This window comes from Phoxinus phoxinus (genome assembly GCF_949152265.1).
Source record: "Phoxinus phoxinus genome assembly, chromosome: 17".
Lineage (NCBI taxonomy): Eukaryota > Metazoa > Chordata > Actinopteri > Cypriniformes > Leuciscidae > Phoxinus > Phoxinus phoxinus.
In genome coordinates, this window is record NC_136892.1 from 1,543,622 (window position 1) to 1,560,216 (window position 16,595).

The 16,595-nt window shown below is 42.8% G+C and overlaps 1 protein-coding gene across 15 annotated transcripts in view; it reads left to right on the top strand.

Annotated features, from left to right (window-relative positions):
- rapgef6 (Rap guanine nucleotide exchange factor (GEF) 6) overlaps positions 1-16,595 on the top strand; it is a 144,362-nt gene that overhangs the window by 69,316 nt on the left and 58,451 nt on the right. For all 15 annotated transcript variants that reach the window (XM_079585020.1, XM_079585022.1, XM_079585008.1 and 12 more), the window contains one exon: positions 15,834-15,962. In XM_079585020.1, the coding sequence (XP_079441146.1) occupies positions 15,834-15,962 (129 nt within the window). The remainder of the gene's footprint in view (positions 1-15,833; positions 15,963-16,595) is intronic.

The window sequence follows — 16,595 nt, forward strand, 5'->3', positions numbered from 1 at the left end:
AAATATTGACAATTATATTAGGGAAAGTTGCAGTACTTCTGAATTCATTTCTTCATTTGTTAGATTTAAACCATAAAGCTTTTATTGTGATGTAAAAGAGATGTTTAAGTGTCTTTAACAACATTACAGATCTTGAGAAATGCTCTGTCCACATAACATCACATCTGGTGACCGTCGCACAGAGTTGAGCATTTACTGTGAACCGAGCGGTTTAATCCACTTCAAATGTTGACTACTGTATATTATCATTTAGATTTTAGTTCAATTGTCAAAGCAATGGCACAAAGCACAGTGTTCGAGATCTCTTATGTTACTTTGAGAAGTGTAAACATATTTTCAGTTCATTATGAAACTGGTGGCAGTGTTGGGAAAGTTCACTTTCTACATGAACTAGTTCAAAGTTCAGTTCACAAATTTTAAAATGAACTAGTTCAGTTCATAGTTCACAGTTTCAAAAATGAACAATTCATAGTTCCTTTTTTCATGTTGCTGCGAGCTATTATTTTTCTAAATGATTGCCATATAGAACCACAGCACTTATTCGATCAGTTTTAACACTGAAGCTGTGCGTCAGATGTTCCCCGTCCTCACCGACCTCGTCATAAAACTCGTTTAAATGATCATGCTGCTTTTAGTTTTGATTTTAGTGATGAGTCGTTGATGAATCCATTCATTGCGTCTGTCACGTGACGAATGAACGAAAGACTCGGAAGGTAAAGTAATTATTTATGTTCCCTGTAAACGATTTTTGACTGCATTATAATGATTTAATAATTCAGAATATGATCAAGATTGCGTAAGTGGATGTGTTCGGGGAATTTGCCAGGTAATAGTATAACATTTAAAGTAGGGCTGTAAACGATTAATCGCGATTAATCGAATGCATTAATCACACACATGCATGTGTGTGTATTTAATAGATATACAAAATAATTATACACAATACACACACATATATTATGTAAACACAAACTTTTATTTTGGATTCGATTAATCGCGATTAATCATTTACAGCCCTACTTTTAAACCCCCTTAAATAAACGAAATGACTCGGAAAAAAGATTTGTTCATTTTGATGACCGAGATCGAACAGGAGAGTCAGTCGACACTGGCGGCTGGTGTTGCCAGATTGGGTGTTTTTTTCCGCTACATATTAAGGCCTTTAATTTGAGATCAATAAACTCCAGCTTACAGGACACGTTTGTCATGTTTTCTGATCATCTGTGCTTTTTCAGATCCAGAAGATTAAATAAAACACTGGGCAGAAAAAGTTTAATTTTAGAGAAAAAGCTCTGATTGGGGGATTTAAACTCTTGGCATCTGGCAACCGCGAGCAGGAAGGCTCATAGAGGCATGTTCCCGCTACATATTAAGACCGTTTACGGGGTGATTTAGCCGGTTTTTGCCTGGAAGGCTCTATAGAAACCTGGCACCCTATTGAACGAAGTTAAACTGAGAGAGCGTGCCGTTCACCGACACCAGTATGAACGAGTTCACAGTAACGTTCAGTTCACGTTCGCCCAAAATATGAACGAGTTAATGAACTATCGTTCAATGAACGTGTTCAGGCACAACACTGGACTAGATTAAACTCAAGGGCAACACTGAGTCCTGTAGATGTGTTTACTAAGGCCAGTGTGTTCCCCTGGAGTTCAGCTTTCAGGGCATTTTTAATCTAACATTAAAACACAGCATTACATTCAATGCTGTCTTTTGATTTATGACTGACAGCTATAAAGTCCAATATACACGAGCTACACGAGAGATACCATGACTCGCTGTGGCTTTTATTATGCAGTTTTTGAGGCCATTGTTTAGAGTGTTTTGGTGTCTGCGTGATCATGTGATCTGACCGGTGAACACCAGTGCAGGGGTTGGTGTCCGCGTGATCATGTGATCTGACCAGTGAACACCAGTGCAGGGGTGTGGTGTCCTCTGGATGTTGTTGTGTCTAGACGCGAGCGCGGCGGGACGCATGAATAATGCACTGGAGTTCCCACAAGGACAGAGTTATGTCTCATAAAGCTCCTCTTAAAAAGCTGCAGTATGAGTATCTTGCAGGATTACAACACACACACACACACACACACACACACACACACACACACACACACACACACACACACACACACACACACACACACACACACACACACACACACACAGATGATGTGTGTATCGAGGCGTGTGGCTGATGTGGGGCAGGAGGCAGAGCATGCATTCATATTTAATCTCCAGCATCATTAATAGAGACCCTCGGCCCGGCGCTGTGTGTGTGTGTGTGTGTGTGTGTGGTTGAGCTCAGTGAGACTGAAGCAATTAGCAGCACCTCTGGTTTGCCCTAATGCCGTCGTTAGCAGTGACGGATAACCTTTGCACAGCTGAATGAAAGGCCTGACGCACCGACGGCTCCTCACAGCCTCTCTTTAACTCTTGATGAACGAGTGCTGTCGCTTCTCCATGAACATGTTCTGGAATAAGGATAGAATTATTGCTCCACATTTCTAATCCGCTGCGCGTGCCGGCACTCGCTCATCGAGGTCTGTGAAGTCAAACGTAATGCTTTATGTGAAATGGAAACACTTGTGTGAGTTTGTAGCTTTTACAGACTGGTATTCAGCTGACACACACACACACACACACACACACACACACACACACACACACACACACACACACACACACACACACACACACACGCGCGCGCGCGCGCACACACACTCTCACGCGCACACGCACATGCACATGCACACAAACTCTCTCACACACGCGCACACACACACGCGCACACACACACACGCGCGCGCGCACACACACGCGCGCACACACACACACACACTCTCACGCACACACACACACACACTCGCACACCAACGTACACACGCACACACACACACACACACACACACACACACACACACACACACACACACACACACACACACACACACACACACACACACACACACACACACACACACACACAGCAGGCCAGGCCACGGACAGTAGGGTTATGATTTAGTTTGTAGAGCTTAATATAAAGCATGTCTCATGGTTAAGTAGGGGGCTGGGTATCGTTATTATTATTATTATTATTATCTATATCAATATTGATACTGATATCGATATCATGACTTCGATACCGGTTCCAGAATTATACTTTTTTCAATGCCAATTTTATGCACAGATAACACTTTACAAGATGTCTAGTTTAATGTGAGTTAATTCCGTTTTTTACCGTTTTATTTTTTCTGGATCCCATATATATTATATATTTTATATATATTATTTTTATTTTAAATATTATATTATATAATTGTTCTGGATAGTTACATAAAATTGTATTAATCAAAAAGCATGCTTAATTAATTTCAATCATGAAACTTGTTCAATTTAAAAGCAATTTATTAACAGTTTAACTAAAATGACATTCTTAATGTTTTTTGTTGTTGTCAAATTCCATTTTATTTTTACAGTTCTGTGCTTTCCGTTTTATTTTGTCGATATTTCATTTCAATGGTTTAATCAAAAGCATATCTAATTAATTAATTACATAAAAACAACAACATTTATTAATTTGTATACAATAATAATAATAACAATGGTTATGGGCTATGATTTAGTTTTTTGCTTTGTTATTTTCAGATGTGTTAACATCAGAGTATGTCGATATATATGATACAGGCACACAGAAGTTGAGCATGTGAAGTGGTTCAAACACAAGAGTTTCGTCACGAACACGTTGGGCCCTATAGGGAAGGGAAAAGCAACAGACTGTGTATCACACTTTAATTTGAGATCAATAAACTCCAGCTTACAGGACACGTTTGTCATGTTTTCTGATCATCTGTGCTTTTTCAGATTCAGAAGATTAAATAAAACACTGGGCAGAAAAAGTTACATTTTTAGAGAAAAAGCTCTGACTGGGGGATTTAAACTCTTGACATCTGGCAACCGCGAGCAGGAAAGCTCATAGAGGCTTGTTAATAAAACAAAAACACGGTCAAAGGTCAAAGCTCTTCACTCGTCACAGTTCTGTTCCCTGAGACTTTAATTTTGATGATGTTTGCATTTCTGTGTTTTTATTTGGTTCACCTGTGTGCTGTTAGTAATCTGTTTCAGTTGCCTTTCATTTCTCCAGTGTGTCTTTTGTTGCAATGTGTTAATGTAATGCGGTCACAGGTGTGTGTTTGTGTAACACTGATGTAATGCGGTCACAGGAGTGTGTTTGTGTAACACTGATGTAATGCGGTCACAGGAGTGTGTTTGTGTAACACTGATGTAATGCGGTCACAGGAGTGTGTTTGTGTAACACTGATGTAATGCGGTCACAGGAGTGTGTTTGTGTAACACTAATGTAATGTGGATTCGGTCACAGGTGTGTGTTTGTGTAACACTGATGTAATGCGGTCACAGGTGTGTGTTTGTGTAACACTGATGTAATGCGGTCACAGGAGTGTGTTTGTGTAACACTGATGTAATGCGGTCACAGGAGTGTGTTTGTGTAACACTGATGTAATGTGGATTCGGTCACAGGTGTGTGTTTGTGTAACACTGATGTAATGCGGTCACAGGTGTGTGTTTGTGTAACACTGATGTAATGCGGTCACAGGAGTGTGTTTGTGTAACACTGATGTAATGCGGTCACAGGAGTGTGTTTGTGTAACACTGTTGTAACGCGGTCACAGGAGTGTGTTTGTGTAACACTGTTGTAACGCGGTCACAGGAGTGTGTTTGTGTAACACTAATGTAATGTGGATTCGGTCACAGGTGTGTGTTTGTGTAACACTGTTGTAACGCAGTCACAGGAGTGTGTTTGTGTAACACTGTTGTAACGCGGTCACAGGAGTGTGTTTGTGTAACACTGATGTAATGCGGTCACAGGAGTGTGTTTGTGTAACACTGATGTAATGTGGATTCGGTCACAGGTGTGTGTTTGTGTAACACTGATGTAATGCGGTCACAGGAGTGTGTTTGTGTAACACTGTTGTAACGCGGTCACAGGAGTGTGTTTGTGTAACACTAATGTAATGTGGATTCGGTCACAGGTGTGTGTTTGTGTAACACTGTTGTAACGCGGTCACAGGAGTGTGTTTGTGTAACACTGTTGTAACGCGGTCACAGGAGTGTGTTTGTGTAACACTGATGTAATGCGGTCACAGGAGTGTGTTTGTGTAACACTGATGTAATGTGGATTCGGTCACAGGTGTGTGTTTGTGTAACACTGATGTAATGCGGTCACAGGTGTGTGTTTGTGTAACACTGATGTAATGCGGTCACAGGAGTGTGTTTGTGTAACACTGATGTAATGCGGTCACAGGAGTGTGTTTGTGTAACACTGATGTAATGCGGTCACAGGAGTGTGTTTGTGTAACACTGTTGTAACGCGGTCACAGGAGTGTGTTTGTGTAACACTGTTGTAACGCGGTCACAGGAGTGTGTTTGTGTAACACTAATGTAATGTGGATTCGGTCACAGGTGTGTGTTTGTGTAACACTGTTGTAACGCGGTCACAGGAGTGTGTTTGTGTAACACTGTTGTAACGCGGTCACAGGAGTGTGTTTGTGTAACACTGATGTAATGCGGTCACAGGAGTGTGTTTGTGTAACACTGATGTAATGTGGATTCGGTCACAGGTGTGTGTTTGTGTAACACTGATGTAATGCGGTCACAGGAGTGTGTTTGTGTAACACTGTTGTAACGCGGTCACAGGAGTGTGTTTGTGTAACACTGATGTAATGTGGATGCAGTCACAGGTGTGTGTTTGTGTAACACTGATGTAATGTGGATGCAGTCACAGGTGTGTGTTTGTGTAACACTGATGTAATGTGGATGCGGTCACAGGTGTGTGTTTGTGTAACACTAATGTAATGTGGATGCGGTCACAGGTGTGTGTTTGTGTAACACTAATGTAATGTGGATGCAGTCACAGGTGTGTGTTTGTGTAACACTGATGTAATGCGGTCACAGGAGTGTGTTTGTTTAACACTAATGTAATGTGGATGCGGTCACAGGTGTGTGTTTGTGTAACACTGATGTAATGCGGTCACAGGAGTGTGTTTGTGTAACACTGATGTAATGCGGTCACAGGAGTGTGTTTGTGTAACACTAATGTAATGCGGTCACAGGAGTGTGTTTGTGTAACACTGATGTAATGCGGTCACAGGAGTGTGTTTGTGTAACTAATGTAATGTGGATTCGGTCACAGGTGTGTGTTTGTGTAACACTGATGTAATGCGGTCACAGGAGTGTGTTTGTGTAACACTGATGTAATGCGGTCACAGGAGTGTGTTTGTGTAACTAATGTAATGTGGATTCGGTCACAGGTGTGTGTTTGTGTAACACTGATGTAATGCGGTCACAGGAGTGTGTTTTGTAACACTGATGTAATGCGGTCACAGGAGTGTGTTTGTGTAACACTAATGTAATGTGGATTCGGTCACAGGTGTGTGTTTGTGTAACACTGTTGTAACGCGGTCACAGGAGTGTGTTTGTGTAACACTGAAGTAATGCGGTCACAGGAGTGTGTTTGTGTAACACTGTTGTAACGCGGTCACAGGAGTGTGTTTGTGTAACACTAATGTAATGTGGATGCAGTCACAGGTGTGTGTTTGTGTAACACTGATGTAATGTGGATGCGGTCACAGGTGTGTGTTTGTGTAACACTGATGTAATGCGGTCACAGGTGTGTGTTTGTGTAACACTGATGTAATGCGGTCACAGGTGTGTGTTTGTGTAACACTAATGTAATGTGGATGCAGTCACAGGTGTGTGTTTGTGTAACACTGATGTAATGTGGATGCGGTCACAGGTGTGTGTTTGTGTAGCACTAATGTAATGTGGATGCGGTCACAGGTGTGTGTTTGTATAGCACTGATGTAATGCGGTCACAGGAGTGTGTTTGTGTAACACTGATGTAATGCGGTCACAGGAGTGTGTTTGTGTAACACTAATGTAATGCGGTCACAGGTGTGTGTTTGTGTAACACTAATGTAATGCGCTCACAGGTGTGTGTTAGTGTAACACTGATGTAATGCGGTCACAGGTGTGTGTTTGTGTAACACTAATGTAATGCGGTCACAGGTGTGTGTTTGTGTAACACTGATGTAATGCGGTCACAGGAGTGTGTTTGTGTAACACTGATGTAATGCGGTCACAGGAGTGTGTTTGTGTAACACTGATGTAATGCGGTCACAGGTGTGTGTTTGTGGAACACTAATGTAATGAGCTCACAGGTGTGTGTTTGTGTAACACTGATGTAATGCGGTCACAGGAGTGTGTTTGTGTAACACTGATGTAATGCGGTCACAGGAGTGTGTTTGTGTAACACTGTTGTAACGCGGTCACAGGAGTGTGTTTGTGTAACACTAATGTAATGTGGATGCGGTCACAGGTGTGTGTTTGTGTAACACTAATGTAATGTGGATGCGGTCACAGGTGTGTGTGTTTGTGTAACACTAATGTAATGCGGTCACAGGTGTGTGTGTTTGTGTAACACTAATGTAATGTGGATGCGGTCACAGGAGTGTGTTTGTGTAACACTAATGTAATGTGGATGCGGTCACAGGTGTGTGTGTTTGTGTAACACTAATGTAATGCGGTCACAGGAGTGTGTTTGTGTAACACTGATGTAATGCGGTCACAGGAGTGTGTTTGTGTAACACTGTTGTAACGCGGTCACAGGAGTGTGTTTGTGTAACACTGATGTAATGCGGTCACAGGAGTGTGTTTGTGTAACACTGATGTAATGCGGTCACAGGAGTGTGTTTGTGTGTGTAACACTAATGTAATGCAGTCACAGGAGTGTGTTTGTGTAACACTGTTGTAACGCGGTCACAGGAGTGTGTTTGTGTAACACTGTTGTAACGCGGTCACAGGAGTGTGTTTGTGTAACACTGATGTAATGCGGTCACAGGAGTGTGTTTGTGTAACACTGATGTAATGCGGTCACAGGAGTGTGTTTGTGTAACACTGATGTAATGCGGTCACAGGAGTGTGTTTGTGTAACACTAATACGGGTGTGCCAAAAAAATCGATTCACAGAAGAATCTAGATTCTCATTTGCAACGATTCAGAATCGATCTGAAATGTCCAAGAATCGATTTAATAAATAAATAAAATCAGCTGGCTGTTCGCCTCCATTTTTGTAACTAGCCTATACGGGACGTGAGCGGCAAATCACTAAAACAAAAAGGAAGCAAATGGATGAGAGGGAGATCTTTCGTTCCTACCATTTGCATGTGTTTTAAGTCCTGTCAGTTTAACAGGGCGCGCTTGACATAACAGGGCATAAGAACGAGCAGAGAGAGAGAGAGAGAGCCGGCCGCGCGCGCGCACTCACCCGAGCGCTGTCTGCTCTCTCTCTCTCTTCCTCGCGCATATTAATCAAAATCAATTAATACGATGGTGTCGGGAAAAAAACTCTCCAGTGATGAAACGTTTTCGTGTTGACAAATCTTGTGCGATATCCTAAACTGCCGAATGCATTGCTTGTTTTTTCTGTTTACATTTCATTGTGAATGCTGCTACGTCAGAGCGGCCGCGCGTCAACAAGATTCCCCGTACTTTTTGACAAGCGTCCTTGACAGGGCGGCTATAGCTTTTTTGCAGCTCAAGTCGGCGGCGGTGTGAACGTACAGTCAGCCGCCAGCTGCAGACCAACGCACACTGCAGTGCTTCACGAAACTCCCTGCCAACTCCGAGAGGGCAAAAAAAAAAACTCGGTCTATCGCTGCTTCATCGCCAGGTAGCTTAGGGGTAGGACTATTCATTTTGAAAGAAGCACTTTATTTTCATAACTTGTTATTCTTTAAGTTACTGTGTCTGACTGAGAAATATAGATGTTTTTTTGTCTTCACCGGTTGTGTTCTACATGATAATCGAATCGAATCGTTTTGAATCGAAAATCTTTTTGAATCGAAAATCGATTTTGAATCGAATCGTGGCCTCAAGAATCGGAATCGAATCGAATCGTGAGATGGTAAAAGATTCCCACCCCTAAACACTAATGTAATGCGGATGCGGTCACAGGTGTGTGTTTGTGTAACACTAATGTAATGCGGTCACAGGTGTGTGTTTGTGTAACACTGTTGTAATGCGGTCACAGGTGTGTGTTTGTGTAACACTGTTGTAATGCGGTCACAGGAGTGTGTTTGTGTAACACTGATGTAATGCGGTCACAGGAGTGTGTTTGTTTAACACTAATGTAATGCGGTCACAGGTGTGTGTTTGTGTAACACTAATGTAATGCGGTCACAGGTGTGTGTTTGTGTAACACTGTTGTAATGCGGTCACAGGAGTGTGTTTGTGTAACACTGATGTAATGCGGTCACAGGAGTGTGTTTGTTTAACACTAATGTAATGCGGTCACAGGAGTGTGTTTGTGTAACACTGATGTAATGCGGTCACAGGAGTGTGTTTGTGTAACACTGATGTAATGCGGTCACAGGTGTTTGTGTTTGTGTAACACTAATGTAATGCGGTCACAGGTGTGTGTTTGTGTAACACTAATGTAATGCGGTCACAGGTGTTTGTGTGTGTAACACTGATGTAATGCGGTCACAGGAGTGTGTTTGTGTAACACTAATGTAATGCGGTCACAGGTGTTTGTGTGTGTAACACTAATGTAATGCGGTCACAGGTGTGTGTTTGTGTAACACTAATGTAATGCGGTCACAGGAGTGTGTGTTTGTGTAACACTAATGTAATGCGGTCACAGGTGTGTGTTTGTGTAACACTAATGTAATGCGGTCACAGGTGTTTGTGTGTGTAACACTGATGTAATGCGGTCACAGGAGTGTGTTTGTGTAACACTGTTGTAACGCGGTCACAGGAGTGTGTTTGTGTAACACTGATGTAATGTGGTCACAGGTGTTTGTGTGTGTAACACTAATGTAATGCGGTCACAGGAGTGTGTGTTTGTGTAACACTAATGTAATGCGGTCACAGGTGTGTGTTTGTGTAACACTAATGTAATGCGGTCACAGGTGTTTGTGTGTGTAACACTGATGTAATGCGGTCACAGGAGTGTGTTTGTGTAACACTAATGTAATGCGGTCACAGGTGTGTGTTTGTGTAACACTAATGTAATGCGGTCACAGGTGTTTGTGTGTGTAACACTGATGTAATGCGGTCACAGGAGTGTGTTTGTGTAACACTGTTGTAACGCGGTCACAGGAGTGTGTTTGTGTAACACTGATGTAATGTGGTCACAGGTGTTTGTGTGTGTAACACTAATGTAATGCGGTCACAGGAGTGTGTGTTTGTGTAACACTAATGTAATGCGGTCACAGGTGTGTGTTTGTGTAACACTAATGTAATGCGGTCACAGGTGTTTGTGTGTGTAACACTGATGTAATGCAGTCACAGGAGTGTGTTTGTGTAACACTGTTGTAACGCGGTCACAGGAGTGTGTTTGTGTAACACTGATGTAATGTGGTCACAGGTGTTTGTGTGTGTAACACTAATGTAATGCGGTCACAGGAGTGTGTGTTTGTGTAACACTAATGTAATGCGGTCACAGGTGTTTGTGTGTGTAACACTGATGTAATGCGGTCACAGGTGTGTGTTTGTGTAACACTGTTGTAACGCGGTCACAGGAGTGTGTTTGTGTAACACTGTTGTAACACGGTCACAGGAATGTGTTTGTGTAACACTAATGTAACGTGGATGCGGTCACAGGTGTGTGTTTGTGTAACACTAATGTAATGCGGTCACAGGAATGTGTTTGTGTAACACTAATGTAACGTGGATGCGGTCACAGGTGTGTGTTTGTGTAACACTAATGTAATGCGGTCACAGGTGTGTGTTTGTGTAACACTAATGTAATGCGGTCACAGGTGTGTGTTTGTGTAACACTAATGTAATGCGGTCACAGGAGTGTGTTTGTGTAACACTAATGTAACGTGGATGCGGTCACAGGTGTGTGTTTGTGTAACACTAATGTAATGCGGTCACATGAGTGTGTTTGTGTAGCACTGATGTAATGCGGTCACAGGAGTGTGTTTGTGTAACACTGATGTAATGCAGTCACAGGAGTGTGTTTGTGTAACACTGTTGTAACGCGGTCACAGGAGTGTGTTTGTGTAACACTAATGTAACGTGGATGCGGTCACAGGTGTGTGTTTGTGTAACACTAATGTAATGCGGTCACAGGAGTGTGTTTGTGTAGCACTGATGTAATGCGGTCACAGGAGTGTGTTTGTGTAACACTAATGTAATGTGGATGCAGTCACAGGTGTGTGTTTGTGTAACACTGATGTAATGTAATTTGGTCACAGGAGTGTGTTTGTGTAGCACTGATGTAATGCGGTCACAGGAGTGTGTTTGTGTAACACTAATGTAATGTGGATGCAGTCACAGGTGTGTGTTTGTGTAACACTGATGTAATGTAATTTGGTCACAGGAGTGTGTTTGTGTAGCACTGATGTAATGCGGTCACAGGAGTGTGTTTGTGTAACACTAATGTAATGTGGATGCAGTCACAGGTGTGTGTGTGTAACACTGATGTAATGTAATGCGGTCACAGGAGTGTGTTTGTGTAACACTAATGTAACGTGGATGCGGTCACAGGTGTGTGTTTGTGTAACACTAATGTAATGCGGTCACAGGAGTGTGTTTGTGTAGCACTGATGTAATGCCGTCACAGGAGTGTGTTTGTGTAACACTGATGTAATGCGGTCACAGGAGTGTGTTTGTGTAACACTGTTGTAACGCGGTCACAGGAGTGTGTTTGTGTAACACTAATGTAACGTGGATGCGGTCACAGGTGTGTGTTTGTGTAACACTAATGTAATGTGGATGCAGTCACAGGTGTGTGTTTGTGTAACACTGATGTAGCCTAATGTGGATGCGGTCACAGGTGTGTGTTTGTGTAACACCGATGTAATGCGGTCACAGGTGTGTGTTTGTGTAACACTAATGTAATGCGGTCACAGGTGTGTGTTTGTGTAACACTAATGTAATGCGGTGACAGGTGTGTGTTTGTGTAACAATGTTGTAACGCGGTCACAGGAGTGTGTTTGTGCAACAATGTTGTAACGCGGTCACAGGTGTGTGTTTGTGTAACACTGATGTAATGCGGTCACAGGTGTATGTTTGTGTAACACTAATGTAATGCGGTGACAGGTGTGTGTTTGTGTAACAATGTTGTAACGCGGTCACAGGAGTGTGTTTGTGTAACAATGTTGTAACGCGGTCACAGGAGTGTGTTTGTGTAACACTAATGTAATGCGGTCACAGGTGTGTGTTTGTGTAACACTAATGTAATGCGGTGATAGGAGTGTGTTTGTGTAACAATGTTGTAACGCGGTCACAGGAGTGTGTTTGTGTAACACTAATGTAACGCGGTCACAGGAGTGTGTTTGTGTAACACTGATGTAATGCGGTCACAGGAGTGTGTGTGTGTGTAACACTAATGTAACCCGGTCACAGGTGTGTGTGTGTTTGTAACACTAATGTAACGCGGTCACAGGTGTGTGTGTGTGTGTGTAACACTAATGTAACGCGGTCACCGGTGTGTGTGTGTGTGTGTAACACTAATGTAACGTGGATGTGGTCACAGGTGTGTGTTTGTGTAACACTGATGTAATGCGGTCACAGGTGTGTGTTTGTGTAACACTGATGTTATGCGCTCACAGGTGTGTGTTTGTGTAACACTGATGTAATGCGCTCACAGGTGTGTGTTTGTGTAACACTAATGTAATGCGGTCACAGGAGTGTGTTTGTGTAACACTGATGTAATGCGGTCACAGGTGTGTGTGTGTGTGTAACACTAATGTAACCTGGTCACAGATGTGTGTGTGTTTGTAACACTAATGTAACGCGGTCACAGGTGTGTGTGTGTGTGTGTGTAACACTAATGTAACGCGGTCACCGGTGTGTGTGTGTGTGTAACACTAATGTAACCCGGTCACAGGTGTTTGTGTGTTTGTAACACTAATGTAACGCGGTCACAGGTGTGTGTGTGTGTGTAACACTAATGTAACGCGGTCACCGGTGTGTGTGTGTGTGTAACACTAATGTAACCCGGTCACAGGTGTGTGTGTGTTTGTAACGCGGTCACAGGAGTGTGTGTGTGTAACACTAATGTAACCCGGTCACAGGTGTGTGTGTGTGGGTGTGTTTGTAACACTAATGTAACGCGGTCACAGGTGTGTGTGTGTGTGTGTAACACTAATATAACCCGGTCACAGGTGTGCGTGTGTAACACTAATATAACCCGGTCACTGGTGTGTGTGTTTGTAACACTAATGTAACGCGGTCACAGGTGTGTTTGTGTGTGTGTGTGTGTGTAACACTAATATAACCCGGTCACAGGTGTGTCTGTGTTTGTAACACTAATGTAACGCGGTCACAGGTGTGTGTGTGTGTGTGTGTAACTAATGTAACACGGTCACAGGTGTGTCTGTGTGTGTGTGTGTAACACTAATGTAACACAGTCACAGGTGTGTGTGTGTGTGTGTGTGTTACACTAATGTAACGCGGTCACAGGTGTGTGTGTGTGTGTGTGTAACACTAATGTAACCCGGTCACAGGTGTGTGTGTGTTTGTAACACTAATGTAACGCGGTCACAGGTGTGTGTGTGTGTAACACTAATGTAACCCGGTCACAGGTGTGTGTGTGTGTTTGTAACACTAATGTAACGCAGTCACAGGTGTGTGTGTGTGTGTAACACTAATGTAACACGGCCACAGGTGTGTGTGTGTGTAACACTAATGTAACGCGGTCACAGGTGTGTGTGTGTTACACTAATGTAACGCGGTCACAGGTGTGTGTGTGTTACACTAATGTAACGCGGTCACAGGTGTGTGTGTGTGTGTGTGTGTAACACTAATGTAACACGGTCACAGGTGTGTGTGTGTGTGTGTGTAACACTAATGTAACGCGGTCACAGGTGTGTGTGTGTGTAACACTAATGTAACGCGGTCACAGGTGTGTGTGTGTGTGTGTAACACTAATGTAACGCGGTCACAGTTGTGTCATTCATTAAGTGTGCTTTACGCGTGTGTGTGTGTGTAACACTAATGTAACGCGGTCACAGGTGTGTGTGTGTTACACTAATGTAACGCGGTCACAGGTGTGTCATTCATTAAGTGTGCTTTACGTGTGTGTGTGTGTTACACTAATGTAACGCGGTCACAGTTGTGTGTGTGTGTTACACTAATGTAACGCGGTCACAGGTGTGTCATTCATTAAGTGTGTGTGTTTGTTTAACACTAATGTAACACGGTCACAGGTGTGTGTGTGTTACACCAATGTAACGCGGTCACAGGTGTGTGTGTGTGTGTTACACTAATGTATCACGGTCACAGGTGTGTCATTCATTAAGTGTGTGTGTGTGTGTGTGTAACACTAATGCAACGCAGTCACAGTTGTGTGTGTGTTACACTAATGTAACGCGGTCACAGGTGTGTATGTGTGTGTGTGTTACACTAATGTAACGCGGTCACAGGTGTGTGTGTGTGTTACACTAATGTAACGCGGTCACAGGTGTGTGTGTGTTTGTAACACCAATGTAACACGGTCACAGGTGTGTGTGTGTAACACCAATGTAACGTGGTCACAGGTGTGTGTGTGTGTAACACCAATGTAACGCGGTCACAGGAGTGTGTGTGTTACACCAATGTAACGCGGTCACAGGTGTGTCATTCATTAAGTGTGTGTGTGTGTTTATGTAACACTAATGTAACGCGGTCACAGGTGTGTGTGTGTAACACTAATGTAACGGGGTCACAGGTGTGTCATTCATTAAGTGTGTGTGTGTGTTTATGTAACACTAATGTAACGCGGTCACAGGTGTGTGTGTGTAACACTAATGTAACGGGGTCACAGGTGTGTGTGTGTGTAACACCAATGTAACGCGGTCACAGGAGTGTGTGTGTGTGTGTAACACCAATGTAACGCGGTCACAGGTGTGTGTGTGTAACACTAATGTAACGGGGTCACAGGTGTGTGTGTAACACCAATGTAACGCGGTCACAGGTGTGTGTGTGTGTTACACTAATGTAACGGGGTCACAGGTGTGTGTGTAACACTAATGTAACGCGGTCACAGGTGTGTGTGTGTGTAACACCAATGTAACGCGGTCACAGGTGTGTGTGTGTAACACTAATGTAACGGGGTCACAGGTGTGTGTGTTACACCAATGTAACGCGGTCACAGGTGTGTGTGTGTTACACCAATGTAACGCGGTCACAGGAGTGTGTGTGTTACACCAATGTAACGCGGTCACAGGTGTGTCATTCATTAAGTGTGTGTGTGTGTTTATGTAACACTAATGTAACGCGGTCACAGGTGTGTGTGTGTGTGTAACACCAATGTAACGCGGTCACAGGTGTGTGTGTAACACTAATGTAACGGGGTCACAGGTGTGTGTGTAACACCAATGTAACGCGGTCACAGGAGTGTGTGTGTTACACAAATGTAACGCGGTCACAGGAGTGTGTGTGTGTTACACTAATGTAACGCGGTCACAGGTGTGTGTGTGTATGTGTGTGTGTAACACCAATGTAACGCGGTCACAGGAGTGTGTGTGTGTTACACTAATGTAACGCGGTCACAGGTGTGTGTGTGTGTGTGTATGTGTGTGTGTGTGTAACACCAATGTAACGCGGTCACAGGTGTGTGTGTGTGTGTGTAACACCAATGTAACGCGGTCACAGGAGTGTGTGTGTGTGTGTGTGTGTGTAACACTAATGTAACGGGTGTGTCATTCATTAAGTGTGCTTTACGTGTGTGTGAAGTCGGCTCGTGTTCTCTGTCCTGGTTTGCTCATGATCTGGATTATAAATGATGTCCTCAACCGTTCTCACTTCCTATCTCGTGTGAACAGCTTCCTGTTGACCTCAGCAAGATGCACCTAACGGACCACCCCCCCCAGCAGATGCACATGCCTCCCAGCCAATCAGGATGCAGCATCGCCAGTGACTCGGGGAGCAGCAGCCTATCAGACATCTACCAGGTGCTTCCTCTTCCTCTTCCTCAGCTCAGTCTGAGACTCTGAGTGTGTGCAGTAACAGTGATAACACACACTTTCATAATCCAGAAAACTCAAGAGGGGCAAAAAAATCATTTTCCATACTCTCTTTTCCTTACTTATCCAGACCTGGAAATCACTCGAATCAAAATTCATACTTTTCCAAACTGCGTAGGAACCCTGTAAATAAATGTGAATTGAATAGAATTGAACTGGACAATATCAAGTCAAGTCAGCTTTATTTATACAGCGCTGTTTACACAGCAGATTTACAGAGAGACCAGGACATCATGTTTCCAGAAGAGAACAGTGTCTGAGTCCAGCTTACGAAAGTTCAGTGATGGCTCATTTCCGTTGTGAAAAAGTTATTAATTTAGTTCATTTAAATTAATAAATTTAATAAATAATAAATGTGATACCGGTAATACATTTTAATAATACTATTAAAAACATTTTTTATTTAGTTTTATATACCATATATATATATATTTTTTTTAATTTTTTATTATTTTTTATTATTGAATGCCAGTCACATACAAATAATAAACATGACAATAAATATTATACAAAATTAATACAAAAATATTAAATAATTATATACATTACAACAAATAGTAA